Source organism: Phasianus colchicus, chromosome 2 (genome assembly GCF_987193195.1).
Source record: "Phasianus colchicus chromosome 2, bPhaCol1.hap1.1, whole genome shotgun sequence".
Taxonomy (NCBI): Eukaryota; Metazoa; Chordata; class Aves; order Galliformes; family Phasianidae; genus Phasianus; species Phasianus colchicus.
The window spans coordinates 6023164-6049457 of NC_143437.1; the positions used below are offsets into that span (position 1 = coordinate 6023164).

Sequence of the window (26294 nt, forward strand, 5' to 3'; positions counted from 1 at the left end):
CACAGACACCTACACTCACATTCTCCTCCCACCTCCAAACCTTATGAAAGTAGCAATTAGGAGTTTACTGCATATATTAAAAAAAATAATAATAAATTAAAAGATTACTACGCTCTGAAAAAACAAGTTCAATCCTTCCACCAGTAAATGAAGAAATATAAATAGGTTTCTTAGAGTAAGAAAGGAAAAGTCAGTAACAAAACACTCAGACAACATTTCTACCCCATAATTTGAGCCACAGAGACATTTTGCTGTTTTGTTTTTAAACTGATTTAGCCCAAATTTCCAACCTGAATTTCCTCAAAATCTACTGCCATTCTAAATAATATTATATTGTTAATTTTAAGGAAGGCAATTACTGATAAAGGTATTTCCAATTGCCAAAATGCCACTTTCATACTTCTATCTTTCCCTACCAGAAGACAACATACAGTCACTATTTACCCATATTTGCTGATTTGAAAAGTGTATTTTTTAATTATCATAAGAATTATTGTAGACACATTAATATAGGGCTGGTTTTACCTGAGTGAAATTGATTGTGAAAATGGCATGAGACCTGCTGCTGACATCATTCATTCCAGTTGCAGCTGTAGTTCTGTTTATATTTCCCGCATCCATAAGTTCTTCTACATCACCATAATTTTGCACTAAATGTTTAGACAAATCTAAAGAAAGGTACAGTGTTTCAGTATGCCCATTCATGCACTTGATTTATTTTTTTTCCCCGACAAAAGGACTCAAATTACCATCACTTCCAAGTGATGCTTCAATTGCAGTGTTTATTGCTGTGCTTTTTTTATTACTCTTAAGGAAAAGAATGAGATTTCCTGTGAATAACTGCAAACTTACATGTTTACAGTAAATTAAGAGAAAATACGCATTCTTATTGAAGTGTTTGGTGCATAAGTATAATCTCTCAAGAGACAGGAACTTCCAGTGGCAGAAGATGGATTAAGCCAACTAGATTACTTCATTCCATCTGAAACATTATGGATTTATAAATCATATTCAATGAATTCTTAAAATTGCATTTCTTAATATTGAAATCTGTTTCACTTAACAGATAAACTGTATTTAAGTATAGTAATCTTAGAACTGAGAAAGCAAGTAGAACTAGAAAATGAGGCTATTCACATTTAGTGCTTTTATAGCAAATGAGAGTTCTATATCCACCACCATCTTTATTTCAAAGGAAAAAAAAAAAAAAAAAACCCAAGCAATTAGATCTAACACTTTAAAATATACAAAGGTAATAAAATATCCAATGCAAAATGTTTAAAGTCTTTCTACCTTCAACATACGGTCCCTCTTTTGGATGCTCTCGGATTCGTAAATTATTCGTTTTTGATGACTTCCTCCTGAGAAGATCTCTCACACGTTCATTATAAATTTCCAAATAGCTGAAAGTAAAGGCCAGAAAAACCACTGGCTGAATGAAGATTCAGTAAGAAAATGAAAGGCATATTCAGATAGTTTGAAAGATGAAATGCCTGGGGAAGCAAAACCAAAGTTGGCTTAAGGTAGTAATGACTGCTGCAGCCTTGAGGGAAAAAAACAAGAAATCTAAAGGGAGCAGACATTAGCAAGATCAAAAGCACCTAATGTCAGCCTTAAATAAATAGTAAAATAAGAAAGATGCCTTCCAATAGTAAAGGATCATCAGCCAAATAAAACAAAATACAGAGTTGTTGGATCAGATTTAGAAGTATTGCACCTTTTGACTGCGACTGCCAACAAAAATCAATTATAGGACTGAGGCCAAGCATGAAAAGTTATCTTAAAAACTGGCCTTTCTCAGAGATAAGTGAAACACGGTTGCAGGAACTGAAACAAGTATGATAAAATAGCAAACTAGTAGCATGCCAAGACCTACCTGACTTCTGTTCGAAAGGATGCCTCATTCCGTTTTGTTTTTTCACTTATTTTGCTGAACAACCCTTCACAAATCCGAGGTATTAAGCCAGCATCACCCTGCAACAACAACAATTCTTATTCCCAAGGCTGCATACGCATGTAAAATACATTTCGAAAAATAAAATCTCAAATCAATTGGTTCACACCCATTATCAGCAGTGGGAGGAATCAAACCTTCTCCTGCCCTTCATTTTACTCTATTCATCTTGCCACTTTAATTCTTATGTATATAGAAACATACATCCTAACTCCAATTCTTTATTGTTGGGTTATGTGTCATGTCTCTCACTTGGTTTCAATATCTCCAGCTACTTAAGGCAGAACTGGCTCCCCAGAGCAACGTAAGAACTGTCTAATTCCTCCATCTACCTCACTTACACTATGGACGTGACAGACATCTGCAGTGAACGTCTTTCCCAACCAAAGCCAAGGCTTCCCCAGCAGCAGAGGGGTGAAGGAGAACCACACAGCTCTGATCCCAGCTGCCATGCTCCCATGGAGGGCTGGTTTCGGCAGGTAGATCAGCACCTACCTACCTGCTGAGCTCCCCACCTTCCTGCCACAAAGGCAGAGGCTCACACTCCTCCAGAGCCAAAATGAGTGAACAAAGGCAGAGGACATGCATACAGATGAGCTTTGGGCTCAGAGCTGCTAAAGCAGAATAGCTTACAAAACAGTCTGTCAGCTACAATTTGCCTCCAGTCCAAAAAAGCATAGACTTGATGCAACGGACTAATTCTAATTCTGTGTACTGCCAAGGCAAGAAATGATCTTCATTAGAGTTAGTAGCCTTGTAATTAGAAAGAAGGCAAATCAGGACAAACTAGAACAAACATTCAGCGTGAAAAAAACCCAGGCACTCCAGGCATCCAAGAAAATTTTCCCAGTGGGATTCTAAAGATATCTGACTGCAGAAAACACACCCACAGCAGACTCATCTGCACCAGACTCTGGCAAGACAGGCACTGCACAGGCAAAGATTTCTCTTCTGTTCTGCCCCCATTCCAAAGTCACTCCAGCCTGCTTCCACACTGCTCCCATCTTTTCTCATTCTTCAGCTTCTCTGTTCTCTCAGCTTTCTCCCAGGTGCCATCACAGAGCTCCTCACCTTATTTCCTTGGTGCAGACAGTATTCCTACCTGGTTCTTCACCCAGTCTCAATCCTGTTATTTTAGATCACTGCACACCTGCATGCTCTCTCCCCATTTTCCCCTCTTCCTAGCTTCCTTCTCCAATATTTTAATGACAGCCAGTTTGTCCTTCCTAAGCTGGGCTTCATTCTTCCAAATAATTATCTACTCTCTCCTTCAAGCATATCTAGACCTTCTCCTGACTGCACCTTGGTTTGTAACAAACAAATCAGAATAAAACAGCCCTCAGATAAAGGGAGAAACTTACAAGTTAATAATGCTTATTTTGAGGGTTGCCTTTGGCAACACAGGAGCATCTTCTTCCATTATTTTCCAGAGCCCAGTGTTAGAATTTTTTTTTTTTTTTTTTTTTTTTTTTTTTTTAAGAACAGAGGAAATTAAAAGAACTTTCTTTCATCTCATGCTTGGAAACAACTGAATAGTTTTAATTACAGTTTAAGGAAAAAAAAAAAAAAAACCATGAAAGGCTTTAGGCAAGCCATTAGTTACTGACACAATTCAGTAGTTGCAAGGAGAGTCTTAAAATAGAAAATATTACTCTAATTGAATAACTTCAGCTACGGCAGGATAGTGATGAGGAAGTAAGAGCACATACTCCCCAGTACACTTTGTCACTGAAATGTACATCTTACAGAACATACATTCTTTATTAGAAACTAAAATTAAACATTTCCTCCCTTTTCATCCCTTACTGCTCCAAAGTAGGATCAAGTGTATCTTATCATCTCTATCTTTTTTTTGGGGGGGAGAGGAGCGTTATAGAATTTCTCATAGTTAAAGTTTATAGAACCAAAATAAGTAGTCCACTGCAGAGCCTACTCCTCTCATTAAAAGCTTGTTTTCCTCCTGTGTTATCTAACCAGAAACCTCTTTACTGTAATTTAAACATTCTGCTGCTTGTCCATCTACCTAACAGGGGAAAAAATAAAAATAACAAAAATGATTCCCTTCCTTTCTGCAGTAGCCTTTCACATCTTGGAAGACTTCTATTGCTCCACAGTCTTCCTTTCTCAGCATACACAGGTCAGACTTTCCTGATAGAACATATTTTATAGACCTCCAACCACTCCAGTATCCCTGCTCAAGACTTCTAACTGGTCCACGGACTTCTTGAAATAGTTGTGGCACACACTGTTAAAGAAGCAGCCTTCCAAAGCCAAGAACAGCATACATTTAAAGAAAAAGGAAAGTAGAATTCATATTTGTTAAGGAGAAGTGGGAAAAAGAAAATTTATTTCCAATTCAAGTTTTCTTACAGCACCGCAGCGTCTCTGACAGGGCCATCAATTTTAAAGCATTTAACTTGGCAGCTGAGTGTATTTTATACACACACTGTACAAAACCAGATTAAAGTATTTATGTATCATGGCAAGAAGATTAGACCTTTATTATCGAATAGTGTCAAACAAACTTCAGCACCTATTCATTTGCAACATGTCTTGATGATTATGGTCATTACATATAGTCAGGCAGTCTCATAAAAATGTCACATATAAATTTCCAAAATAGAAATCCACATCTAGGTCATAAGATCTTTTCTGGTTACAAAAGCCTATTTTGCTTACCATAGTGAAGCCACTTATTCTTTGACAACTGAAAGAAAAAGATTTAAAGCTAATTTACTCTCCTAAACTCAAGGAGGTGCAAGGTGGCATTTCCAAAGAGTGAGCTAATGAAGGACAAGTGGCAATATTCCCCTTTTCAATTCTGCTGGGAGCAAAAGTATTTTTTCCCAAGGATTAAAGGGGAATTAAACTTGTAAAGGCTGCCTTGCAAACAGCGTTCATCAGCCCCTCATACTGCTCCACTCCCAACAGCTTTGCCAAGGCTTTCTGTGCTTGTCCTTGAGCCATTGTGGAGGTAGCTGCAAGAAACTACTCTTGCTCCTCACTCACAGATTGCCATGTGCACTTCCTATCACATCTGCCCTCTTTTTCAGAGTCTTCACTGCAGTGCTAAGAAAGCTGAAATCCTTAAACTCAAAGTCAGCATCATCTACCTATTGAAACTTACATTTAGCTACTCTTACCCCAGTCCCTACTCCACACTTGATAGCCTTTTCTGAGCAGGGGTCAAGGATCTGTTTCAATCTTCTAACCCTTCAAAAGTAGTCTAAAAATGAGATTTCTTCAGAAGAAAATTGATCATTTATGTACTTAAAATGCACCTTCTTTTTTTTGCTTCAAGTCTAACATGGAAAATCAGTGGTAACATTTGAAACATTTGGTTCTATCACACAGTGAAAATGATTGCTTTTTGTTCAGTGTAACAGAGCATCCCTTAAAGACACTTCTTGCAGGGGTAAATATTTACCCAGAGAAGAAACAAGAGCTTCTAAAACCTCTTAGTACTACTAGAAGTTGTGATGCAAGGGAAATCAATAATAGACAAAGAGGATAGGTGACAGCACTAACAAACACATGCATATCTTCAAAGCACTGCTACAGAGCAAAAATGCACATTTGCAAAATACCACATACCGCATTTCCCATCATGGTGTAGGACTTCCCAGATCCAGTCTGTCCATATGCAAAAACACAAGCATTATAACCTTCAAAAGCAGATTTAAGCACATCTGTACCAAGATTTTTGAAAACCTAAAAACAAAGAATTATTTTTTGTTGTCAGTCCAGCACAACAAATATTAAACAATCACAGTAAGCTACCATGTAATAAGCCGTTGGCATCAATATTTACTCTATGACAGAAAAGAAGTACTTCTAAACAAACTGCTAAATGTTACTATTGTGTTTAGTTTACAGCCATGCAGCACTGTATTTCCTACTTCTTTTCCTCTCAGAGATCTACTTGACTTGCAGAAGTACAAAAAAATAAACACTATTCCCTCTTTGTCATCTCAGATATGTCTTTCACTTTTCCTTACTGTTAATATCCGTTTATTTTTTGCATCTTTGCCAACTCTCTGTGCTCTGCAAATATTGCCTTGGTCTCAAAAAGAGGTGTTCATCAATCCTGTTAGCACTTCTCCATGGTGGGTTTTTTTGCACAATTTAACCAAGTCAATAAAGAAAATGGCCCTGTTATTCTAAAAGTAGCTTTTAAGAATTATTACTTCCTAAGCAAACATGGCCACGTTTTCTACAATATTAAGTGATCCTCTTTTCTCTGCTAGCCCCTTCCCTTTTAATATAAACATTTGTCTCAGAAACTGGATGTGGCTCTGGGCAGCCTGGTCTGGTAGTTGACAACCCTGCACATAGCAGGGGGTTGAAACTAGATGTGGTCCTTTTCAACCCAGGCCATTCTATGGATTCTATGGTTCTATCACTTCACACAATATAGGTGGTCCATTCTCACCTGCTAATTCAGCTCTCACCAGGTGCCTTCAACACCTTTGTCTGCAGCACTGCCTTCAGCTTTCCCCCCCAGGTTCCTGACCACTCATTAACATTACCCTTCACTTCCACCCATACCCTCACTGGCCCAAGTAACACGTGGTGAGATTTTTCTCTCAATGAAAACATTAATATGGATCTCCCAACCCATAAATGAATTTCAGAAAAATCTCACAGATGTTTCATATGATTTGGCTGTCACTTCTCCATACACGTGGTTTGAATTAATCAAGGTGTACACGTCATTATTAACACTGAATGGCACATGCACATACCTTCACTGTGATCGTGCCACTCCTCATGGAGGAGCTCTGAGTAATTCCTTAATCATTGATGCTGAGTTGCAAGCCAGCCTATGTAATACTTAACTTGATCTTCCCTTGAGCAAAGAAGCTACAATGTTGTAATCAGTAATACTTGTCTAATAGCAAGGGTAAAAGGATCAGCCAAAGCACAATTTCCCTTTCTCTTGCCATCTGAGAAGCAACAGCTCAGTACAGTTCTCTCTCCTGTGTTCCTGCTACATTGATTTTTCCCTTTCATCCTTTTCTCTATAGCCATTTTTTTGTCACCAGCTGGATTAAGCCTTTACGCATTACTGTTTTGACTGCAGCTCTGCTGAAATTCCCACCTGCATTTACATCCTGCAGCCATTTCAGGACTGAGCCATAAGCCCTCCAGGATGCACAGGCTACCATTAACTGTCTTCCTGTGGTCACAAAAGCATAATATCATTACTCCCACAGAATAGTTTTCCCTATGCATCTTTTACTCACAGCAAAAATTCAAATGTTGTTTATTTCTTTCCCCCTTCATGATGTATGTGGGCTTTCCTCAACACCGGGCTTCATAAAGATGTATTGCACTATTCTTATCCATGCCAACCCAGAAAATGAGCATTTGTTCCTTGCTGCATTGTAAGAAAAAGCCTCCCTTCCTTTTTCTCACCACACTGAAAAAGGTTTCCAGTACAATTATAGAATTGCCATCCATCTGCCACCAATGTTCCCCACTAAACCATGTCCCTTAGATGTTGCACTACACATTCCTTGAACACCTCAAGGGATAGTGACACCACCATCTTGCTGGGCAGCCCATTCCAGTACCTGACCATTCTTTCAGAGAAGAATTTTTTCCTAACATCTGACCTGAATCTCCCCTGGTCCAGCTTGAGGCCATAACTTGAGTTCTTTCTTCTTTCTCGTCATTCTACACGATATTAAATGGGAGCCACGTGTGTCTGCTCAGCTTTATGTATTTTCCCTGTTAAGAATCTGTGTATACCTTGCTCAGCAATTTGGGGCAGTACATCGGGCAGCCAGTTACAGCAGCATGGTCTGAACACAGACTTAACGCACAGGTTAGAAGGAAATACACCATTAGGATTTAATTTCTTCAGGACAAATGACTGCAATAGTGTTTTGTCACAAAAGGTCAGTAAGCTCATCAAAATTCTATTTGTTCCTCCCATGTGAATACAAACTAAGTGGCTGGATGGCAGATTGCCACTCCCACTCTAATTTTTGAATACGAAAGCATACTTTACATCTACAAGGCATATTAATGGAGCATGTCATATTAGACAGAATTTCATGTATTATTTCTCTGCCGTTCAAATGGAAAAACACAACAGTCACAAACAAAGCACACTACCAACAGTCAAGATCAATTTTATTCCAGGCAAAATGAACATGAACGAAAGCGCCCTTCTTCTGTGCCACTGGTGCAGTAAACTGGAAACTCTGCAGCAACTCGATAAGAGCTTAACTACAAAGCCTTCCTATTAAATGTGGAATGAATCACACAACCAAAACAATAGCTTGTGCAGCTTTTGTTTTAAAAAAATGCACTTCCATTGTTCAAACATTTCTTTTGTTTTCACACATTATAATTACCGTGTTTGATATAGGATGACAACTTCTTTGAGACTGAATAACAGAAGTTATCCTTGCCAGTAAGGACCAAGGAGGCAGAGCCTGCCATCATGGGACACACTGTAACAGCAGAATACTGAACGTGGACATCTAGGCTGTGTTTAGGATTTATTTTAGCATCCTACTACTATGCACCATAAAGCTCACAGACCTTAAAATAATCATTGCTCAAGGCTGCTGCAACGATTCCTACATAGGTAGATTTTTCCTTAAGTTACTAAACTTCTCACTACAAACCTGAGTTCCAGTTGTTGCACTCAAACATGTTTCTCAAATGTCCAGCAGTGCTAAAGCAATTAAGATACTTTTACATCAATTTCAAATAAATTCTTCTGCTTGATATTTCAGAGAATATAGCAAAAACTGTTACTTAATAAAGTTTAAGAAAGTGTTCAAATGTCCAGATCATGCACCACTGAGTTTGTAACTTTATGAAATAAAGAAGATTCTGGAAATATGATCATCTCCTCTTATGCTAATGCCTGAAGAGAAATGTCAAATATAAATTACTAATCAAGCAGTTTAGTCACTGTTCTTTTAAATATTTTAAATTGTCTTCAACTTTTGATTTCCTCTTCTTAGTACTGTTCTGAGGCTTTTTAGGATTAGCCACACCAATATCCCTGAATTTGGGATTTACAGAATAGATAAGACAGAAACCAAAAAGGTATATATCATCTGACTTACAGCATATTCAGCAGCAAACCCTTACATTACCTTATGGGGAAAGAAGGATTCAGATTTTCAGCTTATATTTCCACATTCCACAAACCAAAAGAGAAGATAATAATAACCAAACGCTTGACATTCACTCAATAAATTTATTTGGGAATGTGAAATAATAAAGAGGATCCATGTCCATGTGAAATGCTAGATCAGGGTGAGCCAACCTGTTCTTCTAACCTGTGCCCATCGTTCAAAGTTAGATTTTCTATTCTGTATGTGCAGGAAGAAAGGCACTTTTGTCCTTTCCTAAGCTGAATACTCAAGGGACAAGCAGGAAGAAACTATGACAAGCAGGTCCCTCAGTGTGTATCAAATCTTTTTGGGAAAAAAAAAAAAAGAACATTTCAACTAGCAAAGAATGTTTCTGTCTAACTGAATTAAAGATATATGCTTGCTTCTCTAAAGTGTTTTTTTTTCAAAAAGCTTTTCCAAAACAAATCTAATGCCTCCTTTCACAAAGCAGCTCAGAGAAGATGTCTAGCTTGACCTTACAAGACAAACCAGACAAGAGAAGGCATTTAGCCTGCTGTATTAGAAAACACAGCATTTAACCATATTTAAAAAGTTAAAAATAAAATAAAATAAAATAAAAAAAGAAAAGAAAGGAAAGGAAAAGAAAACATTCAAACTCCCAGTCACCTAGGGAATTTCTAAATTACGAGGGAAGCACTTCCAGCAGAAAGAAGTTTCAATAATGCTTTTCCCACAGAGACAGAGTGGGGTGGGGGAGGGAAGAAGAAACCAACTTCTTTTTAACATCTAGAAATCTTACCGTTTCTTGACAAACAAAGTTGGGACTTTTACTGTCTGCAGAGAAATAGGAAAAATCATAGGTAAAGGTCTTAGTTCTCTCTCTTCCTGTATCGCCAGTACCACCCTCTGGTATCTATAAAAGAAAAGAAAATGAACTGGTACAATACATGCTGATGACATAATTAAAAACATTTTTTAACAACTAATCTGAATGCAAATGCAACTTCAGGCTATACAACAAGACATCTGCGATGAAGGCTAGCCTCTTATTCTACAGCAGTGAAAAAACATACACAGCTCAGAAGTAAGGATTGTCACATTATAGGAATATAATAGGAATCCTTTGGATTTTAGCTTACTGCTGTAACAGTATATTCTTGTCACAATTCTTATGCTTAGCCAGATTATACTAAGGGATCTTCCTACACTTATAATTAATATAATTAAGCCAGAGACCTTTGCACCGTGATCAGCATTTCAATACAGAGCCCTCATTAAAACAGCACTACATACCTGTTGCTTATGCTATCATTTTCTCAAGACATGACAGTTAGTGATGCACTTCAGCAATAATCACTGCCACCCGAATCCATCTGTCTCAACAAACTGCACTGAAATTCCCTTTTGTATATTTGTCATTGGAAACTATCTTGCAAAAATCTATTTGCTTTGCATGATTTCTCTTGGCAAGAGAAATGTTAAAATATAAAATCAAAATATTATAGCAAGTGATGGGTACTTTGCATTTAGTTCGTTTACATGGGAATTCCAGGAGACTCCTTCTACAGATAAACTGAAAGTTTAATAGCTACTGGGCATGTAATTCTCTTCTACTTTAGGTTTTCATCTTTCAGCTAAGTAACATTCATGGCAATAAACCTAAGAGATACAGCTTGCAGACTGGTTATCAAAAAGCTGCAGTGCAGCAAGTCATATGTTGACCCCTAAGGATTATTTCAAAATTCAAAACTTAAGGGCTGTTCTCCATAATGTAGTAAGCACCACTATTTCATGCAGTCATCTTTTGGCAGCTATTTAGTTAACATTTCCCTCTTTAAATTATTTACTCACCTTCAAGTTTGTGATTGTCGTTTTATTTTTCTCCATGGAAATAATAAACTTCGCATTGAGATCTTTCTCCCTGAAAATACAAGCAAAGCTTGAGTACATTAAAGAAAACATATCATGATCATCCACAGTCACATTTTCATTCAATAAGTTACTTGCCACAGTCAATTAATCAAGTGAATCCATTTTTAAATGCTATGAGAAATGTTTATTTATTGCTGTGGGATATATTTGAAGTACTTGGGCTTGCCTCCAAATCCAGATCCCTTCATCTAGAAGCAGAGAGGCAGCTTGGGGAAAACTGCTTCAGAAGTTTGACTCTGCGAGTCAGCTAAGTAGTGGGTTCTTAATTTGAAGATCCAAAGCCCAGTGAAGTCAATTAAGTGGCTCTGAAGAGTTTCAAAACAGAACACTGAAAGATGAACCTTAGCTGTAACCACCCCCCTATTAGTAGCAGTGCTCATCCATATGGCCTAGGTAGCAGGGACTCAGTCTTACACCCACAACACGCTCATGTTTTAAGCTCACTTAGAAGTCGGGTACCCACGGTGTTTTGGGAATGTGATGCTTGGCAGCACAGGTGGGAGGCTCTGCTACCAAGGGTTTGCTGCACGAGATTGCTGCCTCCCAGAACACAGTGACCTCAGAAAGAAACACGGCCCTCTTCCACAGCAGTGTTGTCACGCATGCACACGTGTCTCACAAGTGTTTGTTTTCAAAAGCATCGTAAGAAATGTTAGCTCAGCGTCTAACACCTGCACATCTTCATTTGCTTGCTAGAGATGGGATTTTCTCGTACCTAATCAAAGTAGCAGCACAGGCTGCACTTGAATGATAGCCTTGAGCGTATTTCCTGCACACATACAAAAAGAACAGGAACAAAAAGTGAAAGACCGCTACGTATCACATCATGCATAACCTGGCTCTCCAAATGCTAACAGACACTTCTACTCCAACATCATCTGACAAACACATAGGGCTGACTGGTACAAAAGGAAGCAGGAAGCAGAGGACTTTAAAACACTAACACGAGCTTTACCATACTGCACGGTACCTCAGAAACTACTGGATACACACTTACACCAAATGGAATGGAAATCATACAATCACAGAATGGCCTGGGTTGGAAAGGACCACAATGATCAACTAGGTCCAACCCCCTGCTATGTGCAGGTCGCCAACCAGCAGACCAGGCTGCCCAGAGCCACATCCAGCCTGGCCTTGAATGCCTCCAGGGATGGGGCATCCACAGCCTCCTTGGGCAGCCTGTTCCAGTGCATCACCACCCTCTGGGTGGAAAACTTCCTCCTAATATCTAACCTAAACCTCCCCTGTCTCAGTTTAAGACAATTCCCCCTTGTCCTATCACCATCCACCCTCACAAACAGCCATTCCCCCTCCTGTTTATATGCTCCCTTCAAGCACTGAAGGCCACAATGAGGTTACCCCGCAGGTTTCTCTTCTCCAAGCTAAACAATACAAGTTCCTTCAACCTTTCCTCACAGGAGAGGTGCTCCAGCTCTCTGATCATCTTAGTGCCCTCTTCTGGACCTGCTCTAACTGCTCCACATCCTTCCTGTGCTGGGGGCCCCAGACCTGGACAAAGCACTGCAGATGGGGCCTCACAAGAGCCGAGTAGGGGGACAATCACCTCCCTGAGCTGAAGCTTTTTGTTGTGACATTTTCCTTGCCACCAGAGCACCTGATTCTCCCACATCCATCAGCTGACTGCACTGTCACCCTGAACCCACAAACACCTGTACCCACAAACAGTTTTCCGGCAGAAATTCTTAAGAAAAGCAAAAGCCATTTTTAATATCTACATTCATGAATAAATATTAAGCGAATAAAAGTGCTTACTTAAATATCAACACATTAAGTTATTTTCTAAGCTAATAAAATATATAATTGTAATAATTGCAGCTATAATTACACAAGTGAATTTAGATCTACCACAGAAAAACATCAGAGGCATGCCTTTAGTGATGCCTCAGTCATTTCCATGTCAACCTCAGTATCTTTTTCTAAGTCTGTGGTTAAGAGAATCAAATACCAGCATAGGTAATAGGGAAAGGAGCTTCCAATGGTACTTTTAATAGGAAACAGCTTTTGTTATGGTAGCAATGCAGCCTGATACCACTCACCCCACCCACTGAACAGCCTCTACTTGTCACTAATCGCTTACAGAAGGTGTAATGAGCAACTTAGCCCAATTAAATGGCCCAGCTTATGAAAACGATTCAAACAACTTTGTAAGCATGTTCCTGTAGGAAGTTTGGAAGAACTCCAAGTGGGAAGAAGTTTGTGCCTAAAACACTGCCTCCTATCTGAGCTCCGTCATGCTTTAGACAAGGGGAAACAATAAATGGGGTTTCTGCTTTCTGTCCTGGACCCAGTCAGTTCTCCACAGCACAAAACCCAATGCTACTCAATAGTGAAAAAGTGGTACAAAGTGTTTAAAGGCTAATACCCACCCATGGACAGCCCTACCTTCTGAGAAGCCTCAAATCATGAACACTGATATGTTTTTAAAAACTAAGGGTTCCAAAGCAAAGAAAAAAACAGAAAGGACCAGACAACAAAAAGAATTTTAAAAGGAAAAAAACATGTTAGGATTTTCATTTTTGTAGGGGAAGGTGGAAAGCAGGAACAATACGAAACAGGAATACTCTGATCAGAATCAATGGGGCAACCTGAAAGAAGAAGGAAGAACTGACAGAAGAAAGCATTAAAATCAGATACTAAAGCTTCACTTTCATATCAGATGGATGAGCACAGTTTATCGTACACATAAAGAGCTTGAGAGGATCCCATAAAAAAAACAATTGCTTGCACAAAGGCAATCACTTCCAGGCAATCATTTTATGCAGTTCACAAGGGAACTCAACTCTCTTCAGAAAGTTGTGACTGCAAGTTCTACCACCATTAAATGTTTGGACTGCAAGCAGCTCTATTGCAGTTCTAGAAACACTCCCAAAAGCATCCAGGGCTGGAAGACCCCAACTGCAGCCAGCTCTGCCCGGAGATGCCAGCCACAAAACAAGAACACTGCCCCAGAAAGTGCACCCTCTCCTTAACCAAGCCACAACAAAGGGCCGGCTGCCAAAATCAGTTCACAATTAATGCTTTGACAGTTTAAGAGAATTTGATTCCCCTGAAGCCTGACCTGCTTCAGGGTAGCCCGCAGGCTTTCTTTGCCTTTGTTTCATGCACCACGTGGACTTCCAGGATCACAAGGGAATGAAATTTATAACCCATGATCCCTTGGCTTTCAACCAAACCGCAGTGTGATCCAGCAGGCAAGCTCCTTGGCATAAATACCAGGAAATTCATCAGCCCAGCGCCACACAAACACTCTGCTACTGCTAAATACCAGTACCAAGATATGCTTAAAAGAACTAGCATACTTCTCTTGTAACAGGATAATCTGATAAACAGTTCATTTGTACTAAAGAGAAGTTACTAAACTTTGTCCAAGAGGATGCAAATGAGTAAGAACTGCCTCAATTCAAGGTGATTCTGCAGTAGTTTCATGGAAGAACCACAGAATATCCCAAGTAAGAAGGAACATACAAAGACCTTAGAGTCCAACTCTGGCTACAAACAGAACCACCCCAAAATATGTCTGAGAGAGATGATCAATTACTTCTTGAACAGAAAACATCATGTAGATGCCTCCAAGTCAACTTTCTCTCTCCTTCCCTTACATTTCCCACCTACTGTCGGGGCAAAGACAAGTTTTGCACCTCCATGTGTATCTAATCCAAGTAAAAAGCAGGCAGTATCTCCACATTTCAAGGCAACTTTCAATGACCTCCTTGCTTTACATCATTTATCTTGTCCTCCACAGGGCTTCCTGAAGATCCTCCCATGGAAAAAAAGGAGTGGAATGTGGAAAAGCACTGTTATCTTGTATATAAATGAAAAAGGGAAGCATTACAAAGAAGCAAAACGTGTTTGGTCTTCTTCCAAGTTCATCTTTAAGGTTCTCCAGTTGAAGTTTTTATTAGCCTGGTCTGCACTATTCAGACATTAGAGCATTTACTACAGCTTATCTCATCAGAAAATCATGATATTGATACCACACTAATCTGCTGTGGTTACCATAGCATCTGTCAGAGGTGACTCTGAGGAAAAGAACAGAAAGAAACACAATGCATTTTAGCCATGGGGTGGGAGGGGAAAATCAAAAAACACAGAACCAGAAGTGCCAGCAATTTTCCCAAATACAGTGTTTCCTTTGGACCACTTCAGCACACCTCCAAGTCTGTACAGATGCAGGTACTTCCCAAACTGCTGCTGAGCATCTCTATGACGAACCAAAAAGAGGCCCAAAAGAATACACTCTTGGAAATTCAATGTAGACATCTAATGGACTACCTGCTGAAAAGGGTTTTACTGAAGAGCAGATGTGTGATTTTGTGTTTCAACTACTGAAAAACAGAGTTTGAGAACTTGTTAAAGCAACTCAACCACGCTCAGTGGCTTTTCTTTCCTTTTTTTCTTATATTTACACTTTGGGCACAATGTTACAGATTTCCTATTTTATCACTCTGTTCACTATGCAGGTGTATTTCTGGGGTCAAAATGTGAAAGCATGAGGGCTGCTTAATGATCAGGAGAATTCAAGGTAGATTTAACTACAAAAAACAAACACAATGTGTCACAAAAAGAACTTGGCTTCTTCTTGTCAGCTTGGTAACAGTAACTGTACCTTGCATGCCCTCATGTCTCATTGAATCACACAGCCCAAAAGCACTTCCCTTCGTTTGAGTGGCTCCTAAAACAGAAACATTCAATTCAACCCCACGCTTTAAAATGTCAAACCAAAACCCCCACTACCTGAGAATGGTTTTGTTACCCTCTTAAACCACAGGAAAAGTAAAGTTGATAGGATAGTATCAAAAATGCCACAAAATTCCTAATTTTCTTTCTGCTCTCAGGGGTTTTCTGTTATTAACTTCTTCAGTGCTTACTGAAACGTTCTTACAAGGTGCATCTTTAAAAGGCAGTTTATTGTTTTAAACACACACAGGTTCACATTAAAAAGAAAGAAAAATAGTTCACAGACAAAACACCTTCAGCACTACTTGGGTCAAAGACACTTTTCCCCAATCATCAATTTAAAAACTCTCAATGAGTTTGTTGAGAATTAAAATCTGAGCAAGTCAGTCAGTCGGATTCAATCCTAAGATTTTAGGTAAGAAGAAATAGCCTCCAATGGCATGACTGTGATTGTGTCTCATGAAGAGAAGGACATGGTGCACATACCTATGGCTTCAAAAGAACAGTTCTATCACGATGCCCATTTGTTGCGTGATCAATGCAATCTTTATATTTTGCTAGTGTGGACTGCTGGCTTACAGCGATAGGTTCATTCCCTTCTTTGATAGCAGTTGATAAGAAGTCAGCAAACTATGCAAATCACTAAATGAGAGTTCTGCCACTCCAAATGTTTCACAAAGCAGGTGAAACCAGAACAATAAACTTAAGTGACAGAGAATGCGGAAACAGGGAAAATACTTACATCTCATGAAACAGAACTGATCCCTTAGTTTACAGACCAGTACACAACATTTCACTTCTTATATGAAGGACAATGTAGATTAAATGCTTTTAGTCATAACAATAAATTTCACCAACAATACTGAAATGCAGCAGTTCAATCTCCCGCAGTACGGCTCTCCTGGAAATGAACGCACGGTGTCCTTGTGCTGTCTTATGTCAAATGATAACCAGCTTTTCTTGGAACATTATGCACGCTCATGGTAATACAGTCTGGTCACTGCATTAAATCATGTACCTGACCTGCTTTTTAAGTGTGTCTTTTTAACTGCATTACAGATAGAACTGACCTCCCACCAACTCAGGCCTAGTCAGTATCCACAGATGCAAAGTTTGAATCATTAGTAACAGCTTGTTTAAAAAAGAAAAAAGAAGTTACTGTTTCCACATATCTGAGGTCAATGATCACATAATAACCCGAATAATATTAGCAAGCTATCTTGATGGCTACTTGTCTGGTTTGCCTGCACAGATGGAGTGCCAGACCTTATGGGGTGCAATGGCCTTACTCCCTTGTGGTCCTCCATAGCTGTGAGCTGTAAGTTCTGCTCACAACCTCAGATGCAACCAAGTTCATCTGAATGACATCCTGGAATTTTGTTGTAATTATTATGAAATCTTGGATTTTAGTCTGCATAGCATTCTGCTTTCAATATCCTGTTTCTCCTGATTAGTTCTGCTGTCACTCTTGCTATTCCAAGTCAAACAGTATCAACCTCTTGCATACAGCAAAGCTTGATTCAAAGAAATCAGACTGCTTCCTTTCATTGGCTGCCCTTGGTTTTTGGGGAAAGGGGTCCTCTAAGTAGAAATGTTGAAGTAAAAAACTGTGCCTGACCTCACCCATCTATTAGCCTCCCAGGTAAGCCATAGGGCTGTTCTTTGATTACTCCTTCCCTTAACTGAGACGCACACAAGCAATCCGGGTTGAACAACAAATGACTTCAGTTATGTAAGCACAAATATCTCTCAAACATAAGCAAACAGAAACATACCAGTACACTCCATGTTTCTGTATCTCACTATGTTGCTCCATATTTACTTTTTGGAGAAAAGCATTCATAAATCCAATACTTGAAGTGCCCAAGTATCTAACAGTAAGACCTTTAGTCCATCAGCAATTAAGACACTATTGCCATGTATGCTCTCCTGTTAGATAACTCTAATAATCCCTCCCTCAACAAATAACCCTGGCTTTGTACCCGCAGCTGCTGCGAGAGAGGACTTTGTTCTTCAATTCAGCCTGCTGTTCACCCCAGCAATACCCACCTTCAACAAAAAGCAGAGCCAGAAAATATTTTATTGTTTGTCATTTTAGTGATACGACACGGATGTAACAGGATAATAATGCATTTGGTAATACTGAAATAAATGAACAAGGAAATGCTATTTTTAAAAGAGCTTTTGGAGTTGAATATGCCTAAGATCATAAGGATTTGGAGGCTCACGTTGTAAATGAGAGCACTTAACCACATTGCTGCATGTGCCCACACTGCTGCTGTGCTTCAGCCACATCAGTGCTGGGAGGTTTTTGTCCTTTGGTGCTATGGAAGGCAACAGAAGAAACAGGGAGGTGATTGTGAAAATCCCACGGGCTTGGAAAACTTTAAGGCATTTTAAAGCATTGAAAAGGTCAGAAAAATGAGCTATATGTGGGCTTCCTGTTCTCTTGTGGTTCATGCAATCTAAGGTGCCAGCCCCAGGAATTAACTCTTCACTAATGGAATCACAGCATGGTGCTCAAAAACTCAGAGCTCCTTCCAAAGCAGTCAGGTCACCTCCAGTTTTGCCACTCACCAAAGTGAGGATAAAGGTCTGCATGTGGGACTCAACCTCTCTGAAACATCTTTGGCCTGAAACATGGCTTTGGCCATGAAAATGGCAAGATACTGTTTCAGTTTTTGGCCATGAAAATGGCAAGATACTGTTTCAGAGACCATGTACACAGTTTAGTTTTGGTTCTGCACATAAGGCCATACAAAAAACTCCACAAAGGAGGCCAGAGGCAGAATGGCAAACACAGGAGCTACTTAAGTCATCCAGGTTTCATCTCACCTTCCTATTCACGTGAGATCACATCCTATAATGACTTTCTTCAAAGGAATTAGCTCTTCCCAGCAGCCTGGGCTTTCATTCCCCATGGGAGACTGGCTCTTCCGCCACCTAAACTATCTCATTAGCAGTAATTCCTTAGATACAGTTTAAGCTGATGCATTATTAGCTTCATTCCATTATTCCCAAGACACTAGGAAGGAGCCATAACTAAATATTTAATTCTCCTTTTCAATATTTAAGCCTAGATTTGCATCTCGTAATCTATTCCAGCAGTCATAACGTGAAGTACACATAGAGCTCGATATTTTTTGAATTAATGATTCCAATTATTTTTGTTGATCTTTCCCAAGCATATTCAGATAATGAGGTTCCAGAAACAGAGCTTAAAAAGGTACCGACACGGGGGCTCACCAGGGGAAGCACAGAAGGCTGTATTTGGCTGTGTGATGTACGTGCGAGCAGGAGCCGAGCTGTGATCACACCACACTCACAAGCTCAAATTCATCTCCTCTAAGCTGAAAAACTTCAAAGATTAACCACAGAGGAAAAGGCGCAGAAATAAAAGAGAAAAACAAGGCATAAAGCACTGATGTTCAAAAACGATGTACTTTAATACAGGTGAGAAGTTTTGAAGAAACAACACCGGAGAGCACTGGCCGTCTTTACTGCTTGAACACCAAAGCTTTGGTTTGCTTCAGCACTGCTGACGCTTTCTATTGCGGAAAAGCCTTAAGAGAGTCCAACTAGTTTTTCTAGAATATCTTGACCTGCGGCATCCCAGTTCCCAGCCAACAATCATCCCTGGTGTTCACTTCTCTCTCTGGCATTAACTTCGTATCTTAGCTAAAGCCATGGACTCATCAGAGCCCACCCCTTCACACAGCCATCCAATACCACACTTTATCACCTCTTTGACATATCGGTCAACCATTTGTCATTTAAATCATTGAAAAGAGATCTTCAGTTGTAGGCTTGCAAAGTTCTCAGCATACTGTGAAGATAACTTTGGCATTAACTTCCCACAATCATGGCCACTGCTTCTTTCATTCCTATCCAGCCAGGGCTGGACTCCATATTATAGAATCATAGAATGGCTTGGGTTGGTAGGCACCCCAGAGATCATCAAGTTCCAATCCCCCTGCCACAGGCAAGGCCACCAACCTCCAGATCTGGTACTAGACCAAATATCTAATATTTACTTGCCTTAAGCAAGAGAACCCTGAAAATACATCCATACCCATGCTACTACCTTGATCATAAGAATTCTGTCACCTCGTTCTTGTCACAGATAACCTAGACTTCTCTGTCAGCCCACTGTGATCTACTGTGGTTGCTACTTCATTTGCTTTAACAGCAAGTCCTCCAGCCTTTCCTCAGTTTTCCCAAGGCTTGCATCCTTCTGACACATCTTACTGCACCCTCAGACATGACTCCTTTACATGACATCTGAAAGGGCTCCCAAAACACAGCACCTCTGTTTCCCAGCTCACATGGTTAGCTCAACATTCCAGAACTACAGACCGCAGTAACAGTCCCAAACTACCATCGCTGAGGCCTCTACCATCCTTGATGGCATTCTTACATAATTACAGATGCTTGTCTTCTTCAGCAATTGCTAGACAGTGACACCTTCCCACCACATTAACCTAAAGTAGGAAGCTGGCCACGCCCACAGGGTATCATCATGTCATTGCCAACCTTAAACATCTGCTAAGTGCATCTTCATTTGGGTCAGCTAAAGGGTAGCAATTCAGAACAGATGATGTGTACACTGTCATGCTGATGCTCTTTTCCCTCTTTAACTCATTACAATTCAGAAAACTTGAGTGTAACCCAGTTGCAGAATAAAGCTCTTTCTACTGATTGCATCTCTTGAAAAGAAGAAATAGCAAATAGAAAATAAAAACATCAATCTGCATACCACACAAGATCAAGACCTGTTATTTGAAGCTCCACTCCTCTTAGCATCAACTTTACATGATCCAAGAACGCAGATCTGAGCCTACATCTTTATGCACTGATCCAACACTAAGACTGGAAATAGCATACTGATGATAATGTACGTATGCACTTATACATACACGCACACGTACAGAGCTAATTTTATGGGAGGAAAAGTGCATCCAATCTGACAATTTTCCCAAAGGAAAAATCTGCTTAAAGGGTCATTAAATGGGTTCAAGGTTTTGGACATGAAAATGGCAAAGTGAAAAAGACACATTCAGAACAGTTAGTTTATCTTTCCAAGTCAGCATCCAAGTAGATTTACATTGGATTTGGACTCTCCCTTATAAATAATGAGGTGAGACAGAGTACAACCTCTGTGGGCACACCACAGCCTCACCTACCCTCACAGGTCTTTCAACTTGTGTCCTTCCTCATAATCACTTCACCTTGTCTCACTCCCCCTATGTTACACTGATAGCACATATTTTGTCAAAACACTCCATCTTTTGCACCTCAACTCAAACAAGCACACACAGCTAAGAAGTTTCATACACCCCATCATCTCCTGTGTGGATCACTTGTAAACATCAAGGAAATGAAGGTTCCAGCTGGCTCTTCACTGTCCCCTTGTTTATCACAGCTGCGACTAAAAACACTCCAGTCACAAGTTTCACGTAAAACGAACCAGCTCAGTTTATACCTCTGCCCTTTGCATTGCTGGATTAATTTGAGCTGTTGAAAACTTTGCTACAGATACTAAGGCATGGACTGTGCAAGTAGTTATTTTTAAAAGACAGCATAATGTTGGTCCTAGATTTCCCAAGGTGCTAAGCAGAAGAAGAATTTACTGCAACGCAAATGCATATTTTGATGCCAGCTGCACCTTCTGCAGGTAAAGACTGCGTATGACCCTCCCCTAGTATATCCAACTAATTACGTTCAATAACAAAATGGAATTTATTGAATACAAATACAAGAAACAGAAGTAAAAGGTTCAAAATCATAAAGACCTCGTGTTCCTCTATGACTTCCTGAACTAAAACCAAATAGAGTAGAGCTATCAGAGTAGGAAATCAAGGATGAATAATAATTAGAAGCAAATGGATTCTTCCTGACGTTACTTTCTTTACTGCATATCAAAACATTATCTCTTAGCATATTCTAGATGAGTTTATTTAACTGGGGGGCAGGGAGAAGGATAAAAAGAAGGTTTTCCTGAATACTAATTTGATCTTTGTTTTCACGCAAAGACAAGTTGATGTAAAATTGAATTAAGAAGAGATTATCTCCTCATTCTTCTTAAAAGACTCTGAATAGATGAATGAAAGCAATATATTTATTCAAACTGTGCAGATACAGCACATCGCAAGAGCTGGAATTGGGCTTGACTTAACAGGACCCCAAGGCCCAGCCATCCAGCAGGCAGTGAGTAGCCACCAGCAGCCCAACGAAGGCAGCCCCCAGCAGCCCAACGAAGGGAGGCCTGTATGCCAGCATGCCTTGAAGACTATCACATCTCTCTGTAACCTCATCATTCTGTCCAGCTAATGGCCATTCTGAAAAGATCTTGACGAGAAACTGCGTTCTGAGAAGAAATGTATGGGATCCTCCAGTCAAGCCTGCCAAATTATAAGTCAATAGTTTAACATTTCTAATGATTGTTTTAGAAAATGAACCTTTCAATTAACAGTAAACAAAACTTGCAAGAGCAAAAAATGCAACAACCACCTAAATTGAGCTCCATGCAAACTTCTACTCTATAAAGAGCACCTACTGCCAGCTAACAGGTTTTTAGCCATTTTACAAATATAAGGACAAATATCATTGCAATTTTGTATTGAATTAGGGAAAGCAAAGAGTAAATAGAGAATTACTAAGTAATTGAACCTTCAAGCTCATGCTCACAACTGATTTCAAAGTAGTAACTATAAAGTCATTAGATATCACTTTTATTATGTTATCCAGAGATACAGCATACATATATGCTGGTATAGCCTCTGCTACAATGGATTTGGGATATTAACTTCTAGAAGAATAGTCGAGGGCTTTGACAATAGCACTGAAATGAACAAACTCCTTCCAGATCAAGCCAGTGAAAAAGAACAGCAAAACAAAGTCACAGCAGAAGGGGGAGAAAGATAGAAATATCAAAATCAAAACCAAAGCCTGTCATCTAAGCAATGGCACAGCATGCAATCTGAAAACAAACCCCTCCCTGTCACACAATTCATTCCAAGGCCCGCGTTCATGACTTATTACACCATTAGCAGTACTATTACACCATAGTGTGTAACTGCTCCATAATGCAGGAGTTTCCCAATAACTATTCATTAACACTGTCTTCTCTAATTAAAAATGACTCATGAAATAAGTTGCACTGTATGACTAAGCTCAGAACAAACCAAAGCACATTTACAGGCACACATGAGATTAAATTTAACTCTCCACAGCATCACGTTAAAAACTTTGGCAACAAGCGCTGCAGAATGAACACCCAACTGGGAAGTTCCTTACAGCTCATAAAAAGGCCTTCTGTCTAAAAAACACTGCAGCACTCACAGCAACGACCCATAAAGATAAGCATAGCTAAGAGAAGACACACGCAGGGAAGACCGGTATAAGGAAAAATAAGACTACTGGTCCTCACAGTTCACAATACTGTGGAAGGAAAAACAGGGGGATCCTCAGCTTACAGCAGCACATGATCTAGCTGTAGGTGTCCCCGATCACTGCAAGGGAGTTGGACTTGGTGACCTTTAGCCAGGTGACTTCCACTTGTGGTTTATTAGTTGTTTCCACCCCCTGCCCCAGCCACCCTGTTTGCTGCCACGCATTCTTCTCTCTTTTCTGCCTCCGAGCACATCACAGCTCCAGCACAAACCTCTCCATGCTTACCACCACTTTGAAGTCCTACGCCGCCGGTTGTTGGAGGCTGAAATGCATACAGAACCACAGGATCTAGTGAGGGTTTAGTGAGAGCTATTGGCGACAGGTGGATGGTTGGACCGGACGATCTTGAAGCTCTTTTCCAACCTTGGCGATTCTGCGATTCTGTGATCACCAAGTCTGGAAAAGAACTCCAACCCCATTCAGTCCAAGTGTTCCCCACTAAGCCACGTCCCTCAGCACCACACCTACATGTTTCTGGAACTGAAACTGTTCACGGACGTTGACCACGCTCCACGTGCAGCCTGTGCCACTGCCTCACCCACTCTTCCAGACAAGGAATTCTTCCTGCTATCCAACCCGAACCTCCCCCGGTGCGACCTGAGCCCAGGGGTAACGTTAGAGATTGACAAGCAGGACAGCGTTAAAGACAGATCAGAACCACGCTTAACAACGAGGGCTGTCGATGACGAGATCACGCGCTGACCCGCACAGCTCAGCCGCTGCCTGACACACCGCCCGTCCCTCACGCTCTCAGACCCCGCCGAGTGGAAGCCGGCTCCCGGCCCGCCCAGCCGCTTCCCCTCCCGAAGCTGCAGCCGCCCCAAAGTTCCTCGCGCCGCCCGCCCAGCCCGCACCGCTCCCGGCACTCACCGGCGGTTCATGGGCCGCACCCGCACGGCCACCTTCACCGAGGCCATGGCGCGACCCGGCCCGGCCTCGTCCCGCCGGGACCGAGCGCAGAGCCCGGCCTAGGCCATGTCGCTATGACGACCCGCCCCCGCGCCGCCCTGCCCCGGCCGCTATGGGGGCAGCGCAGGGACAAACAACGGCGCGAGGCGCCGCTCCGCCCGGCCCGGCCCCGGCTCCCGCCCCGCCCCCGGGTGGCTCCGCGCTGCCGGATGGCGGCCGCGGGACGGCGGGGCTGTTGGAGCTGGCTGTACGGAGATAGGCGTCCGCCTCCGCCTATCCGCACAAACAGCGACAGCGGTGTGTCGTTGCTGCGGTGCGAACCTGTCCTCTGCGTTATCTGTGCCTATCTGTGTTTTATCCAGATAGGTATCTGCAGTATCTGTGTATGCAGCATGTTCCTGTGCTGGCATCGGTGCTGCTATCTGTCGATATCTGTCTCTGTCACGCATCCGCGGTATCCAGAAGGAGATCTGCATCGATCGGTAGTTCATGGAATCGTAGAATGGTTTCGTTTGGAAGGGACCTTTAAGACCATTGAGTTCCAACGCCTTGCTATAGGCAGGGACACCTCCCCATAGCCAGGCTGCTCACAGCACCCAGCCTGGCACTGAGCACCTCCAGGGAGGGGACATCCGTAACCTCGCTGGGCAACCTGTTCCAGTGTCTCACTACCCTCACAGTAAAGAACTGATTCCTAATATCTAGCCTAATTCTGCCCTCTTCCAGTTTAAAGCCATTTCCCCCTATCCTATCACTACCTGCCCTTATAAAAACTTTCCTGTAGGCCCCTTCAGGTACTGGAAGGTTGCTCCTCAGAGCCTCCTCTTCTCCAGGTTGAAGAGCACCAGCTCTCAGCCTGTCCTCGCAGGGGAGATGCTCCAGCCCTCTGATGATCTTCGCGGCCCTCCTCAGGACCACTCCAAAAGCTCCATGCCCTTCTTGTGTTGGGGTCTCAGAACTGGACACAAGAGGTGGGGTCCCACAAGAGTAGAGTAGAGGGGCAGAATCACCTCCCTCAACCTGCTGGACACATTTCTCTTGATGCAACCCAGGACATTGTTGATTTTCTGGGCTGCAAGCACACATTGCCAGCTCATGTTGAATTTTTCATCAACAGACACCCTCCAAATCCTTCTCCTTAGGGCTGCCCTCAAGCTATTCTCTGCCCAGCCTGTATCTGTGCTTGGGATTGCCCCAACCCAGGTGCAGGACCTTGCACTTGGCCTTGTTGAACTCCATGAGGGTGGCATGGGCCCACCTTTCAAGCATGTCCAGGTCTCTCTGGATGGTATCCCTTCCTTCATGCATGTCAATTAGATCCACACACCCACATTCATATAACTGTATACATTTCTAACTGTACTTTTGCCACTCCTGTTGTCTGCAGAGCTGAACAGGAGCAGCCCCTGGTAGGCTGCCAGTGCTGTGCTGAGTTACCAAAACTCAGCATGGCTGCACATAGGACATATCCTCCTGTGAAATGGAAATATATTCTGCTTCCTATAAGCAGTTTCCATTACAGATGGAAGTTGGAGAAGCTGATGCACATACATTGTGGCCAGCGTAAAGAAGCAAGACCTCCCCAGGCTCTCAGGACTTCTCGTCCCCCGTCGCTACTTCAGAAATGTTTTTCTCCCACCAGGCTGAGGTATGAATGCTACCACCAGCCTACTGACAGCAGTGCCAGGTTTGGTTTTGTCAGCAGGACTCATTACACCTCGCATGGGGGCTGTAATTGGCATCAAGAGGCTGGAAGCTACAGAGAAGTACTGAATTGCATTTCAGTACAGTTTAAATTATAGCTAGCAAACTAGCAAAAAGTGTGGGATGGATTAATCCACTCCATAAAACTAAGCAGAACTCAGTTGAATATTGCTCTGGTTTGAGACGCTCAGCATCTGCACTACTTGCCTGGCTTTAACCACCATTCACACGGAGAACAGTTTTGCTCCTTGGACTCATTTCTGTCTGTGGCTTTCTCTCTTCTGATGGCATTGTCCCTCTGTACAGCAATGAGTTAACAGTTGACTTGAAATTAGTATCCTGTCAGTGACACATTCTCACACCGATTATGTAATGCCTTTTGCAAAGTCATAAAGTTAGTTGTACGAGAAGGGATCCAGGAAGAAGCCTGCTCCTTTATGGACATGTCCTGTGATTAAGCAGTTTGGTGGATGTTTGAAGGAGTCTGAGGGTTTAGGAAAGTCAGTCTATTCACAGTCTGATTCTTAGAAATTAGCCAG

The 26294-nt window shown here is 41.4% G+C and overlaps 1 protein-coding gene across 4 annotated transcripts in view; it reads right to left on the reverse strand.

Annotated features, from left to right (window-relative positions):
• The window catches only part of KIF16B (kinesin family member 16B), a 138420-nt gene extending 114239 nt beyond the window's left edge, over positions 1–24181 (reverse strand). For 2 of the 4 annotated variants that reach the window (XR_016463840.1, XM_090134646.1), the window contains exons 1-7: positions 24013–24181; positions 10909–10978; positions 9857–9970; positions 5549–5665; positions 1877–1974; positions 1294–1403; positions 526–668 (exon numbers count right to left, since the gene is read on the reverse strand). Coding sequence is in view for 3 of the 4 variants with exons in the window: in XM_090134646.1 (XP_089990772.1) it covers positions 526–668; positions 1294–1403; positions 1877–1974; positions 5549–5665; positions 9857–9970; positions 10909–10978; positions 24013–24059 (699 nt within the window). In the remaining variant the exon portion in view is untranslated. The remainder of the gene's footprint in view (positions 1–525; positions 669–1293; positions 1404–1876; positions 1975–5548; positions 5666–9856; positions 9971–10908; positions 10979–24012) is intronic. The other 2 variants (XM_090134645.1, XM_031603314.2) reach the window with 1 other exon arrangement.
• Positions 24182–26294: the final 2113 nt, after the last annotated feature.